The sequence below is a fragment of the Tenrec ecaudatus genome, chromosome 14 (assembly GCF_050624435.1).
Source record: "Tenrec ecaudatus isolate mTenEca1 chromosome 14, mTenEca1.hap1, whole genome shotgun sequence".
Taxonomy (NCBI): domain Eukaryota; kingdom Metazoa; phylum Chordata; class Mammalia; order Afrosoricida; family Tenrecidae; genus Tenrec; species Tenrec ecaudatus.
Genome location: NC_134543.1, coordinates 111,988,036 through 112,003,973, shown reverse-complemented (window position 1 = coordinate 112,003,973; position 15,938 = coordinate 111,988,036). Strand labels below are relative to the sequence as shown.

Here is a 15,938-nt window from a genome sequence, read left to right as displayed (position 1 = left end):
GGTACAGAATTGGGGTTACTGTCAGGCTGAGGTGATTCAGCCCCGTTACCAAGGGGAGTTTGGACTGCTGCTACCCAATCGGAACAAGGAGGTACTTGAAACCCCCAGATTGCTCGGCTCTGGATTATCTCACAGTACAGAAACTCTTCTTATCCCTGCCTGGGCCCTTGACCCCTCACGTTGGGCCATCACTTCTCATAGACTCGCTCTTCACCCTTCTTGGGCTTGAGCTGGGTCACTAAGGAATTCACTGTGGGAATGCCCGTTTCACTTTGCTTGAGCACCGACTTTTCACTCATACCGGACTGCACCTCCACGAAGCTATTCACCTCAATACCTTTGGGCCTGGATACACAGCTCTGGGCCACTGTTACCACTTACATTTCCTTGGAACCCGCCTTGCTGGGTTCTACCTAATGGCATTCAGATGGAAATCTTCAGGACAGGACAGGATGAAGTCGATCTTTGTTTTAGTGAGGGAACCGTACTAACTAGTACTTTCATCATAACTTAGAGGGAAGTGTGGTTTTAAAGTGATGCCATGTTTCTCCGAGTAGAAAGGGGTATTAACTGACCTTTTATGCATAGTAACATATAGCCATGCCTTTTAGGTTAAGTTGTAAAAACTTTGATATACTTGAAACTTGATAAATAGCTTTATATACAAAGGGTGTAGCTTGCCGCCTCAACTAAACCATGCCTTTTCTATAGTGAGATAAAGTATTTAAAGAACCATTGGCAAGTTGGCCTTAGTTGACAAGAGAATCTAAATTTCAGATTTTCCTTTTTTGGTGGCAATTTAATATGTAGAATTTAAGAATATATTTAAAGGTTACAAAAGATTGATTTTCATATAAATTACCTTTTTAGGAATCTTCTTTAACCAGCAACATCTAGGCAGGATAGGGATACTCTGTTATTGATTTACTTGAAGAGGAATTTGTGTTAGAAGGTTTATAATGTGTGCCCCTATTGTTGGTAGACTGATAGGAAGAATTTATATTTATGGCCTTTTAAAGTGATAATATGTGCCAGGCATTGTGCTTAAGCACATTTCACAGATCATTTTGTTTCATCTTTAGAGCAGTAGTGTGAGAAATACTGTTCATGTACTGTTTCATAGGAAAGGGAAACAAAGACGTTTAGAAAGTATGCAAGGTTGCATAGCTAGTAAGCAGTAGAACTGGGGTCCCAGTTCAAGTTAAAAAGACTTCAGATCCTATGCTCTGTAACTTCTGAAGATCACCAGCTGAGCTATATGGTCCCTTCCTGTGCTAACATTCGGTGATTATATTATCTAGGTCATTAAGTTTAGGAATTTTCAGATTTGTGTTTGTAGTTTGCCACCTCTTGGTAGAATCTAATAATGCAGCCTTAAAATGTACATTGAAATACCTATCAAAACAAGGAAAAATATAATACTAGGAGGTTTTTTTCCTTGCTTCTTTTTAATAAATCCAGGACAGCTCTCATTGGGTAATTAATAACAGAGCACTGACTCAGAATCTCAAAAGCTGCAAAAAGATTTTTTTAATCATTGAGTAGAATTTACAGCTGGAATATATTAAGTTAATTCCTAATGTAAAAAAAGATAAGCCTATAAACAACAGTGTAAGTGGGTGGGAGATTACAGTACACAAAATGGAATGAGAGAAAATACATTCTTGAAATAGTAAAAATTAATAAGTGCTAGTTGTTGTAAGGGGAGAGAAAGAAGATAGCAAAAGGAAGAGTTAGCAATAAAAAAGGTAGGGAAATCTATCGGAGATAATCTTAAAGCATGGTCAACATCATGGTATGACTCAATAGGTATAATAAAGTTTAGTAAAATGTTTAGTTTGTGATCATAGAAGTGACACAATGTCCGTCATCTGTAGCAAATAATGTTATTAGTGTGTCTTGGATTAATTTTCCAATTAGAAATTATTATGAAAAGGTTTGAAGTGGTGAAAGGATAGTACTAGCAGTGTTATTTATGATCAAGAATGATATGTATAATGGAATATAAGCGACATTTGCTAATGTAGTTCCAATTTACAGTGGAGTTTCAATGAATTTTAAGTTGGCTGTGACGTAAGTCAAATACCTAATTTTTATATCAGTTTTCCTAATTACGGCTTTTCATTGTAATTCTACCAGCATTGCTCCAAGCAGCAATGTAATTCTATCTCTAAATGCCTTGAAGCCAGGCATCACCCCTTGGTCCATTCTGGTGTCCTTTTCTAAAACAAATCTATTTTCTCCATGTTAAAAGTCACTTCTGGTGGTTGCTTCATCTGCTGTTATCTGGTTCCGCTCATCCTTGAAATTTGGGGGCAACTTCATTGGTACTTCGTGCATCTTCAGTTAGATGCATGTTTTGTAAGCCAAATCTGCCTTTGGAATTATGAAACCAGCCCTAGGTGGCATTAAAGTAGTCTCCTGCTTGTTATTTCTTCTTGTTTTCAGACGCTGTTGATGTGCTTTTGTTTGGTAAACTCATAAATATCCTCTTCTGGATTTGGTCTTCAGTCCATATCATCAACGGTATCCCTATCTTGTGGATTGATTGACGCTTGCCTTTTCTTTGTTAAAATGGTTAATTTCAGGCCCGGTTGCTTCTTTAACTGCATCTCAAATCCTATTCTTATCCTTGATGATTGACTAAACTAGAGGTGGAAACCTTTTTTTCTGCGAAGAGCCATTTGAATATTTATAGACATTAGGGACCATAGTGGTTAAACATTTAATTAACTCTCCTCTAATGCAATGGCTGGAACTGCTTTCTTTTGTGAGGTGTGTGACTTAGCTGATATTGATGATTTCTCTGGCCAATGTGACCTGAGGCGTTCCCCACTCCTGGTCTAAACCATAGGTTCCCAAACTTAATTGGTCTACCGTCCCATTTTCAGAAAAAAATCACTCCCCTGGCAATTAAAAACTTTATGCTCTAGCCCATCATCCAGGAGAAAGTGTAAGTATATACTTTTACAGCTCCCTCCATCATCCCAGTGTAATTACCCCCACCCTCCAGGGACTCTTACCACCCACTATGGGAAACACAGAATCCTAAATAGTCAATTGAGGTAGTCTTTGCTCATGTAGTTTCTTTCCATTACTATAAGGTTTGATGATCTTCATCTTTACATTCATGTTTAGAGCAGTCCTCACCTTTTGGGGATTTTTAGAACTTTAAGTGACATGGCTTTGTTAGATATATTGTTGATACATAAATAGTGCAAGTATTTTAGGTATAGAAATGTGAAAAAAAAACAAGTGGGCTTCAAATTCAAAGTGGATGCTGCTTATGGTACAAAATGTGGATAAGATCACACTATAAGCCTGGTTTAAAATGAAGTCATGGCTCTGTCATGACAAGTCAAAATCGCGTTTGCAGTTTAGTCGTGTGCTACGAAAGTTGAGCATTGCCCAGTTTTCTGTCTGGTATGACTCCCGACACGAGCTACTTCATTGTAGGCTGTAGCATGCGGTACACCAGTGTTTTGAACAGTAAGTCATAAGTAAAATGGAGCATCTATTAGTGAATATTTGAATGATAACATCAGCAAATTACAGGTTACAACTCCAGGTGGTGCGTACTACTATTCAAGATGTACTAGAAAGGTTATGGAAACCAGACTGTTGTAAATGCAGTTTGTCATGAACTCAAAATACATTGCAAGGCAGGGATCATGTACACCAGGTCCTGAATTTAAATAATATGCTTGTTATGAGCAGCTTTGTATTTTATTAAAGAATATATTAACCAAGATGGTGGTGGCAGACTGCCTGACTAGCAGGCGGGGGTAAAGGCACCTATAGAGCAAAAGAAATTGGGAGTCGTCCCACCCCCCTTTCTTACAGTCCCCGGAACCAAGCAGAAGGCTCTGTTTGTTTGCTTAGGTAAACCATACAGATTGTCATCAGGGGATGGGTGGAGGTCTACGTCATCCACCAAAAGTGGAAAATATGAATCCCACAGACTAGGCTGGAAAGAAAGTCCAGAAGAGAGAATTAAAAAAGAACGAAAAAGAATGCATGATGGTACAAGCTGTAGTTTTGAAGTTGAAGGATCCCAAACAGATTATCCGGGACAAGGAGAAATGAGGTGAACTGGAGTTTGGTCCAGTGCAACAGCCTCAGCTACATGAGAAGGTGTTGAAAGACAAGCGTAGAAAGCTACAGGAAACCTTCGAACGTATTCTACAGCTCTATGAAAAAGAGAATCTGGATATTTAAAAAGAATTGAGAAAGCTAGAAGTGGAATGTGAACACAAGAGGACTCAACTTAGCCAATATTTTGATGCTTTTCAGAATGCTAAGTATGTGGAAGTTGGGAGCATTCCTTTGCCAAACATATGCCCCCGGCTCCTTCCAACATCTCAATCCAGGACATGTCCACTTTCTGGTGCTCAGCCCCCCTCCATCCTTAACAAGACTGCAGCCTGTGCACCTCCAGCTCGGGCAGTTTCTATACTTCCTCTTCTTGGACATGGCGTTTACGTTTGCCCCTTGGTAGAAAACTTCTTGGTCCTCCTCCAGAACCTTCTCCTGAAGTCTAGCAGCCGTATGACTGTAAAGTGGGTTTTGCTGTAGATCTTCCCCCTCAGAGACAAGACGAAGATGTGTTATATGGTCCTGAACTTACCCAGGAGGTCATGTGATGATGTTTCTAGCTCCAGTGAAGATGATGGCTATTCTGAGGACATTGGCCAACATAAGCATGATGACGGCGGTACTGGCAGACCTGATGGAGAAAGTGAGGGGGGTGAATTTGTGCACCAGGATGACAATGAGAGAGACAACAGCGAAGGAAAAACAGTTCTGTGGGTACGTTGCAGATATACCTGGAAAATCAAGGAAGAAAAAGAACATTAAGGAGCTGACTCCTCTTCAAGCTATGATGCTTCCAATGGCAGGTCAGGAAATCCCTGAGATGAGACAAGTAGAGGAATTTTCAGATGATGATGATTCTGAAGCAAATAATCACAAAAGCAACATAAAAGAGCCATCTCTTTCTGATGGCATATCTACTGATTCTTCACAGCAGCCGGCGACTCCACAGTTTGTTCCTTCACCTCAGATGCAAGCACCTCCTATGCCAGGATGTCTTGGGCTGCTACCTGCCCCACTTTTAAGTCCACCTGGACCACCCACAGGCCTTCCTCCTGGACCACCTCCAGGAGCTCCTCCGTTCCTGAGACCACCTGAAATGCCAGGACTTCAAGGGCCTTTCCCCCGACTTTGACCTCCAGGACTACCCCCTAGGCCCACCTCTAGCCACTCCCCTCCCTCCAAGTCTTCCTTCTGGCCCTCCTCCTCAAGGATCTCTACCAAGGCTACCTCCCCCTGCACCTCCAGGTATCCCTTCACCTCGTCTTGGCATGATGTGCCCACCTTTGGTTGCTCCACTTGGCCCTTCCCCTCCTGGGGTTTTGAGTGCCTCACCCAACTTGGTTCAGCAACCCACTGAACTGAGAGTCTGTCGGGAGAACAAAGGGGCTACTGCCACTCCCCAAAGTGTCAGAAGATGATTCTGCTGTACCTCTTGCTAAAGCAGCCCTACATCTGGCCCTTGGGTTCCTGTTTCAGTAGAAACTAGGGATGCTGTCTATGAAGCTTTCATGAAGAAGATGGAAGGGCTGCTCTGACAGCTACAGATGCCAGACTGGCTTCTGTTCACACCAGTGGTTATGCAGACAGAGCTGTTAGGCGAACAAGCTACTTCCATTGTTAGGGTATTTTCTAAGTTCATGCGAATATGTTCTAATTTCAATAGAGGAATATCCTAAAATTTATCCTTGATCAGAATTAATTGGATATGAGAGAGGATATTTCATTAAAAACTAGATTTGGTTATTGAAGCAGTGCTGCTAACATCTATTGCCTTGTCATCCTGTTTCTTTGGAAAATGTGTCATCAGGGAAACTTACTTCCTTGTTTGACTTCCTTTGGGCTGTGGATACTGGAATAAAATTTCTGAGAAACCAGTTTATCTCACCCCATCTCAACTTTTGTTTTTGAGTTTAATATGTTATAATATTTTACCTGTAGTGAAATGGATCACAGTGTCATTTCCTATTACAAAGCAGGATTGTGGGAAGAAAACGTGCAATCCTGTGATTAAAATTATTTCCCACTCATTTCAACCTTGATTGTTTCTTGGGAAAAAATATTCCACATCAAGATATCCTCTATTACTGATAATGTGTGGGTAAACCTGATAGCTGCTTTATGGGCAGCAAGCAATTAATCACACATACTGGTCTATAGAAACTTCCCTTTTGGTACAGGATGAGAATTCTTAATGAAACTGTGGTAAAGATAATAAGCTCTCTTAGCCCTTTTTTTAATCATTTTATTGGGGACTCGTACAACTCTTATCACAATCCAGACATCCATTATATCAAGCACATTTTTGTACATTGTTGCCCTCACCTTCCTCAAAACATTTGCTTTCTATTTGAGCCTATGGTATCAGCTCCTCATTTTTCCCCTTCCTTACCCATTCCCCCATACCTCATGAACAATTGATAATTTTTAAATTATTATTATTTTGTCATGTCTTACATTGTCCGACGACTCCCTTCTACTTTTCTGTGGTCCGTCCCCCAGGGAAGAGGTTATATGTAGATCCTTGTGATCCGTTCTCCCTGTCTACTCCACCTTCCCTCCATCCTCCTGGTCTCACCACTCTCACTACTAGTCCTGAAGGGATCATCTGTCCTGAATTCCCCGTGTTTCCAGTTCCTATCTGTACCAGTGTACATCCTCTGGTCTAGCTGGATTTGTAAGGTAGAATTAGGGTCATGATAATGGGTGGGGGAGAGCTGCAAAAGTATATACTTTTGTGAAAAGATCACAATAATTGATTTCCTCATCCTTTTTTTGTGTTACATGTTTTTTGTTTGTGTTTTGTGTTATGTATTTTTATTTTTTGCCTGTTTGTGTGTGTCTTTCTCTGGAAGTTAACTTTCAGATTAGTAAATCCTGCCAGTGAATCTTTCAGGCCATTTAAAGTTTACCTGTAAATTGTTTAGATGGAAGGAAAGAATTATATCATCTAATCAATCTGTTAATCATTTAATAGAATTATTCTCCCCTATTTGATCTGTAATTTTAATGTTTTTGCTTGAAATTTACATTCTATCTGGGGGAAATGTCTGTTGCTTATGTAGAGACACCATTGGCAGCTTATGAAAGCATTTCCAAACAGTGCTAGTTTTCTGAAAATTCTTTCTTGGTAAAATCTGGCATTTGAAAAAAAATGAAGAAAGAGGAGCTTGATATTAAAGAGCTCAAGAAGAAAGATAATGCTTAGAAATTGTTGATGTCAACAATTATACATATCTGCTTGATATAATAGATGTATGGATTGTTATATGTAAGAGCCCCCAATAAAATGATTTATTAAATTTTTAAAAATGAATAAAATCTGACATTTGATTTACAGTTTCCCATCTGTAGTAAAAGAATCTCTATTTCTGATTCTGGATAGGCATGTGTTGTGATTATAATTTTTACCTCATAACTTCTTAAAATATTTGTTCTAATTTGGTCATATAAGTTGTAAATATCATTTTGAGCTTGCTGATCTTTAAGCCACTACAAAATGTGAATAAGACAAAATGTGAATGAAAGATTATTCCAGTGATAATTTTTAACAGATAATGCATTACAAAAGTACTAAAAGTGATAAGGGTGGGTAAGAAGAGCTGCTCTTTAGATTAATAGTTAATGGAAAAGGCCAAATATTTAGGAAGCAAAAAGGAGATATATGGACTCAAACACTAGGTGTTGCTCAATTAAGTTTAGGTTTTATAGTTTAACTTTATAGTTTAATTTTATAGTTTAACTGCTATTAAAATGCCTTAAGGATCATCAATTCCTACAAGCCAGCATCACCTTCAATTAACTTAATGGCCACTATCCCGCAACTCAGAACTCTGCTACCGACTAGCCTTCTCACCGAACTGCCCATACTCAATCCTTCAAGTCAAGTTCTTGCTGGGTAGCTCAGGATGTCAGATCTCATCCATTCCAAAAATATTCCCAGTGCTATCTTCCCAGCTGCTGCTAGAACACTATTTAGTACTAGGAGAACAGCTTCTTCACAAGTTCAATGAGTTATGTATGGTCCTGCAGCTCCTGGAGGCACCACTGTTCCATAGTGTAAATAGGCTGCATCATCCTTAATCACAAGCGACATCTCAATACATAGCCACAGTTCACTATGGTGCAGCCTGCTATTCATGTATATGGTCTGGAACTTTTGCTGCCATGTTGGCATCTGTTCATCCTCATGAGCAAAAACAAGTACCCACTTCATAGGATTCATGTTATCATTAATTTAAAAAAGGATTGCCATCAAGTGGATACCAACTCATGTTAGATGCCATTAAATAGCAGCATCACATTTAATGTTAAAAGGACTATTTCAGTCAACAAACAGACCCGGAAATATTTACAGGCTTTTCTTTGTTGTTGTTTTTACTGTTGTTTTGTTTGGCTTTGTTTTATTTTTGTGTTTGTTGTTTTTGCATGTCTGTATAGATAAAATAGGCAGGATAAACAATCCAGAAGGGGAATACAACAGAGACCGACATTTCCAGGGGGACAAAGGAGAGGTGATGCAGGGGAAAGGAAGGGGGGGTGTCAACAAACTCAGGGACAAGGGAATAACAAGTGATCTAAAATCAATGGTGAGGATGGCATAGGGTGCCTGGTGGGACTTGATTAAGTGCAATGTAACTGTGTTAGTCCGGGTAGACTAGAGAAACAAATCCATAGAAACTCGTGTGTAAGAAAGAGGTTTATAGACAAGAGTAATTAAATATTGGGGAAACATCCCAGTCCAGTGTAAGTCTGATATTATTAGCCCATATGTCCAATACCAATCTATAAAGTCCTCTTCAAACTCATGAAACACATGCAATGACACGGAATGCAGGATGATCACAGGCCAGTGGGTAGAAAGTCTTTGGATCCAGTGGCGTTGTACACATCTCAGTGCTGGCAGGGATCTCCACGTGGCTTTTCCAGTTCCCAGGGCACAGAGCCTATCAGCATAGTGCCATGTGTCTTGTCAGTAGAGTATGTCAAGGGAGTAAGCTGAGAGTCTCTCCTACCTCAAAGGAGGAAAAACCAGATTTCCCAGAATTTTCGGGAGAAAGCCATGCCTACACAGAGGCCTCATTGGCTATGATCCAATTGATGGACTAGACTCCACCCCTTAACTCTTAATCCTCTCAAGTCCCAAATTGACACAAGATTACTGTATATACTCGAGTATAAGCCGATCCGAATATCAGCCAAGGCACCTAATTTTACCACAAAACTGCATTAAAAATGTGCTGAGAAACTCGATTTATACACGAGGATATATGGTATGTAACTACCACAGTAGCCAAAAGGAATTAATGAAAGCTGAATGAAGGTCAAACATAATAGTGGGACAAAAGGAAATAGAGGAAGGAACTACAAGGCAACAAACGTTTGTAGGGGTCTAAATACAGGCATGTGCATATGTAAATATATTTATATATATGATAGGGAAACAGAGCTATGTACATATATTTGTATGCTAAGTACTAAGATAGCAGACGGACATTGGGCCTCTATTTCAAGTACTCCCTCAGTGCAAGAATACTTTCTTCTAATAACTCAGCATTCCATCATGCTCACCTTCCCAACACAATCACTGACGACAAAATGGGTGCATAAGCAAATGTGGTGAAGAAAGCTGATGGTGCCTGACTATCAAAAGATAGAACATCTGGGGTCTTAAAGGCTTGAAGATAAACAACCAGCCTTCTAGTTGAGAAGCAACAAAGCCCACATGGAAGAAGCACACCAGCCTGTGTAATCATGAGATGTTGATGAGATCAGGTATCAGGCATCAAAGATCCAGAACAAAAAATCATATCGATTTGAATGAGGCAGGGCACAGAGTAGAGACTCAAACCCCTTTTGTAGCCAATTGGACATCCTCTTTCAGAAGGGTCATAAGGAAGAGATGAGCCAGTCAGGGTGCAGTATAGCACCTAAAGCATACACTTTCCTCTAGATCTTTAAAGCTTCCTCCCAATTCTACCTTACATGACCCCCATTCTACCTTACAAATTCCAAGTTCTACCTTACAAATCCGGCTAGACCAGAGCATGTACACTGGTACAAATAAGAGCTCACAACACAGGGAATCCAGGAGAGATAAACACCCCAGGATCAATGAGAGCAGCAATACCAGGAGGGGAGGGGTAAGGTGTTGGGAGATAGGGAAAACCGATCACAGTGATCGACATATAACAGCCCCTTACCACCCCGGGGTCACAAACAACAGAAGAGTTGGTGAAGGGAGAAAGTGTAACACATGAAAAAAATAATTTCTAAATTATCAAGGGTTCATGAGGAAAGGAGGGAGGGGGGGAAACGAGTTTGATACCAAGGGCTCAAGTAGAAAGAAAATGTTTTGAGAGTGATGATGACAACAAAGGTACAAATGTGCTTGACACATGGATTGTGATAAGAGTTGTACAAACCCCCCAGTAAAATGATTTTTTAAAAGACCAGTTAATATGGCTATCATTCAAATTTTTACTACAACCACTAATGCCAAAGAAATAAAAGAATTTTTAACAGCTTCTATATTCTGAAGTTCATCAAATACAGAGTCAAGATACATTTATAATTGCTGGTGATGAGAATGTAAAAGTTGGAAATTATGAAGGTTTGGTTTGGAAAATGTGTCCTTGATGACAAACAATACTGGAGATTAAGAGATAGAATTGTGCAATAGCAAGTTCCTGTTTGTGTTAGTCTGGGTAGACTAGAGAAATAAACCCCCAAACACTCATGTGTATAAGAAAGAACTTTATATATAAGGGCAGTTGAATATTGAGACAACATCAAGTCCATAAGTCTTATATTAGCCCATATGTCAGTTACCAATCTAAAAAGTCCTCTTCCGACTCAAGAAACATGAAATGATGTCGTATGCAGAAGGATCACAGACCAGTGGGTGGGAAGTCTTGTGGATCCAGTGGCAGTAGAAGCATCTCAGCACTGACAGGGGTCCCCACATGGTTCCTTCATCTCTGAGACTCTGGCTGCTGCCAGCCTCTCCATGTGTCTTCTCAACAGGGATGTCTGGAAGGGAGTGAGCAGAGAGAGAGCCTGCCTCCTGCCTCCAAGAAGTTCCTAGAATCCTCAGAAGAAGACCATTCCTACATGCAGGCCTCATTGGCTATGACCTGATTGACAGCATCAACTGCACTCCTACACTCTTAATCCCCAAATTGACACCAAATTATATAACTACCACATTGTTCATTGAATATTCCTCTTTTCAACAATATAAACGGTGACAACAGGTAGACTTCACCAGATGGAATACACAGGAATCAAATCTGCAACATCTTTGGAAAGAGACCAGGAGAAGCACGGTAGCATCCATTAATCAGAACAAGGCCCAAGACTGACCTGTGAACTAGACCATTAATTGCCCAGAGGCAAGCTCAAGTTGAAGCTCAAGACAATTAAATCAAGCCTACAAAAGTACAAATAAGTGTTGAGTATTTCCCACCTGAATTTGTAGTGACAATCTCAAGAATAGATTGGAAGCATTGAACACTGTCCTAGGGGAAGTCATCACAAAGTTCTAATAGTGCAATACATGGTTGGCAGTTTATATACAGAGTTGGTAGTTGTTTGGTTATTTCAAAAGATAAGCTAAATATATAGTCAGGAATCTTTTGTTGATCTATCACATCGGAATTGGGGAAGACAAAGGAAAGATAAGCTGCCTTATATTTCTTTGTCTTGAGGTGGGAGGGGGACTTCCGTTAGTCTACCTTCCCTATTCTTGATTTATGTTTGTGCTTCATCTGCCTATCTTACTCTTGGGCAACCTGCCCATTCTTACCTTCTCTGACTACCAAGGAGATTACTCAGAGCTACTGCTCCTCCCTGTCACATTGTAACTTCACCTTGAGAGTTTGGTGGTCAGAAAGTAAATGTGAGATAGTCAAGATGGCATTAGGTAATTTTCATTCGGGGGTGCATTTGGTTTTAGGAACTAAAGCAACACTTAATAGAACCAAATAACCTGTGCGATGACATCTTTTATAAGCCATTTTGTTTCTTTTATCTTGATTTTTGTGAAATTCGCAAATTTATGTGAGTTCCTTAAAAATCTCAGTCCAGTCCAGATCAAGTCCCTAAGTCGGATATTAGCTCATATGTCCACACTAGTCCATAAATTCCTCTTCAGACTCACAGCACATACAATGATGGCAAATGGAGGATGATCACAGGCCAGTGGGTGAAAACTTGTGGATCCAATGGCAGTGGAAGGTATCACAGGGCTGTCTCTACAGGTGTCCACCACATGGCTTGCTAAGGACTCAGCGTAGCTTCACGTGGCTTGTCCACACATAAGACCAAGGCAGAGAGAGGGGAATTTCCCAGAATCCTTGGGAAGGTCACGCCAACCAGGAGGCATCATTAGGCTATGACCTCATTGACAGGCTAAATTCCACTCCTTTCTATCAAGTTTACATGAAATTACGTAACTACCGCAAATTAATATTGTAGATACATGCAGAAATCAACATGTGTTCATTAAATCAAACTCATATAGTTCAAATCTTATAAATAATTTTCCTGATAGTTTTTTGTTTGATTTACTTACTGTACAGTGCTATAGTGAAACGTGTTAATCTTCTACTGTGATACTAGAATTCTCTAATCTTCTCTCCCTATCTTTTGCTTTATATACTTTGCGATATCTTATTCAGTTAATTTAAAATTATTACAACATCTTGGTGGATCAAACCTTTATAAGTGGAGGCTTCCATGTTAGAATAATGAACCCTTTAAGATCAAAAGGACAAACGAAACAGGGTTAGGAAAGGAGGAGGGATGGAAACAGTTACAGGTGTGGGGTGGGGGTTGGGGACAATAGGGGACTGCAATGATACTTGAAACAAGATGCATTCATTAGTGCATGAGAAACTGATAGATCTGCCCCATAAGCCATCACCTAAATCACAAGTCTTTTCAAAGTTTATGTAAAACAGTTTATTGTCTTTTAATTCCATTTCCCTCACAAATATTCTAAGCCCCCTCAGAATGATGCAATAACTCGCCCAACCTTATTAAAGTTTAGAGTAACTTTTCCCTTCCCATATAATATTTTGATTAGAATTTGCTTGCTATCTTTTTCTGTCCTTATACTTTTAACCATCCCATGTTCTATTTATCTTAGAAATGGCATATACCCACGGCCTTTGAAACAATTATGATTTACAGTGACCCCATATAACAGCAGTTCTCAACCTGTGGGAGTCGAATGACCCTTTTACAGGGGTCGCCTGATTCATAACCATAGCAAAATGACAGTTATGAAGTAGCAATGAAAATAATTTTATGGTTGGGGTCACCATTAAAGTGTTGCAGCATTAGGAAGGTTGAAAACCACTGCTATGTAGGGTTTCTGAAGCTGTAAGTCTGTACTGGAGCAAACAATCTCAGTGGAGGTGCTGATGGGTTCAACCACTTACCTTATGGTTAGCAGTTCAATAGTTCCCCAACAACGCTAGGGTTTTGGTTGTTTATTAAGTCTGACATTTTTGTCATTTGAATAGTCCACAGTCAAGGTTTTGGCTTATAGTGGGAATTTCAGAATTAGCTTCTTTCTGCTCTTTCTGAAGCACTATCCATACAGTTCTGTTGATTGCGTAATCTGAAACACAAGACGTAAATAAAATAATCATTCTGTTGTTTTAGTTGTACTGTCATCACGAAGTGTATGGTAAATAATAATTGTTTAATGAATTGGAAACATTAAAGAAGCATTTCTATATATGCAATTACCTTGAAGTTATTTCATGCTTGTAATAATGTGTTAATTTATAAGCTATTCTTTAAAATTATGTTTTGTTTTAGTCCCAGAAATCCTGGATAGAAAGTACTTTGACCAAGAGGGAATGTGTATATATTATACCAAGTTCCAAGGACCCTCACAGGTAAGCATACCTTTGTTTCCTTTAGGATCTTTTTGAAACGTAGATGTATATATTAGTTAAAAACAAAAAAAAGCAACCAAACCTAATTCACTGCCATCAAGTGCATTCTGAAACCCTCATAGAAACCCTATAGGATTATTAAAAACAAAAACAACTGAAATTATTTGTAGTTAGTTTCCTTGGGTTTGGGTAGGAGACATAATTAGCAAGAAAACTAATCTAGGAATTCTTATTAACACTAGCATGAAACTACTTTTCCAAAGTGCTCCCCTCATCTCTAAACTCTCAGATCAGACTATTTTATTACAAAGATCATGGCAAATAGATTATTTATTGTAACCAATTCACTAATAGTGAGCGCTGAAAGATTTTTGCATCTCAATTTATTGAGCATGTCCTTAACACTGTGGTTCATGCTGAAGAAACTGTTATGAACTTAATAGTTCTTGGGGGGTTTTGTTTTGTTTTTCCAGAGGTATTTATATTTATGCACACAACCAAAACATCTGACTGCCACATCGAGGAGGCAGGAGTACAGGAGGGCCGAGCTAACCTCGGGGCCCCTTAGTCCTGGGTGGAGGAGTGCCAGTGTGGGCAAAGGTGGGCAGTTTTGGTGACACAATAGTTCCTGTTTTTAAGTTACTTGCATGCCAATATGTAGACCAGCTTTTAATGGAAAAAATTCATTATCGGAGACCATAGGCTTCTATGATTACCTTTTTGGTCTTAAAAAATGCTTTGACAATGGAAAATAAAATTAACTTGTAAATCAAACAAAAGTTTACTTCTTGTGGTATTCATTTAAGAAAACGGTTTTTTAAAACTAAAACTAGATTGTTCTTCTGAGGCTAGAAAATGGAAAAAGCTTAAAAAGACAAATCCATAGTAGAATTAATTCATAGTTTACAAACCCCTCACTATAGCCACTGAGGAAATACTATTTGACTAAGGATTTGCCAGGTTTGGGGATCTTTTTGCCTTTCTCATCTGTCAAACCTTTGCCCATTCCACTTACCTTCTCTGCAACTTTCCTTTCCATTTGATATGTGGTTCTTCTAAGAACTTACTAAATAGATTTTGTAAAAATTAGCTCCTAGCTAAACCATCTCACGACCATCGGGTCTTTATAGAGACCCTAACAGGACAAAATAGAACTACTCCTTTGGGTTTCCTAGACTGTAAATCTTTATGAGACCAGAAAGCCTCATCTTTCTCCCTTGGAGTGACTCACGAGTTCAACTGCTAACCGTGTGGTTAGCTGCCCAAGCCTACCCTACTGTACTCCTTGTAAATTAGTTAATGTCTCACATTTCCATCGTAAGAGTAATTCATAAACCAGATGCATTTTGCAAAGCTTTGAGAAGTAGAAAATTGTCCAGTACTGAGAATTTCCGTAACCCAAACCCAAACCCCCAACAAACTCCCTAGCACTGAGTTTATTCTGACTCAGGGGGCCCCTTACAGGAACAGGTATCCTCATCTTCTTCTCAAGGGCTGACTTGCAGGTTTGAACCGTCAACTTTGCTTAGCCCACAGTGCCACCAGGGAGCCATCACTCCTCGAAACAGTTATCATTAATAGCATTTCGAGAGATTTGTTATTTTTTAGTTCTTTAGTCCCCAGTGTTATTTTAGGTATTGCTACAGATCATCTATATGTAAAATGTTATGCCTACTTTTCTGTAAAATATTATTGTACATATATTTTTCTGTATTACAGATATTTTATTAAAATGGTAGTTAATATGGTTATGAGATATTTAACAATTTATATGATATATTTAAAGTTTTACATAAACATTCCACTATAAGCAATTCAGCTTTCAATTTTAAACGATTAAGAATGAAAATTTGGCCATAATGAAGATTCTTGTGGATGAAACTTTTTGTTTATTTAATGTCCTTAGTATAAGTAATGCCACAAAAACCTTCCAAA

General features: G+C 39.1%; 1 protein-coding gene and 1 pseudogene across 2 annotated transcripts in view; both read left to right on the top strand.

Moving 5' to 3' along the window:
* TRPM7 (transient receptor potential cation channel subfamily M member 7) overlaps nucleotides 1-15,938 on the top strand; it is a 115,325-nt gene that overhangs the window by 13,505 nt on the left and 85,882 nt on the right. For both annotated transcript variants that reach the window (XM_075531548.1, XM_075531549.1), the window contains exon 2: nucleotides 13,924-14,003. In XM_075531548.1, coding sequence (XP_075387663.1) covers nucleotides 13,924-14,003 — 80 coding nt within the window. The remainder of the gene's footprint in view (nucleotides 1-13,923; nucleotides 14,004-15,938) is intronic.
* Nucleotides 3,426-5,630, top strand: LOC142426104 (WW domain-binding protein 11 pseudogene; annotated as a pseudogene).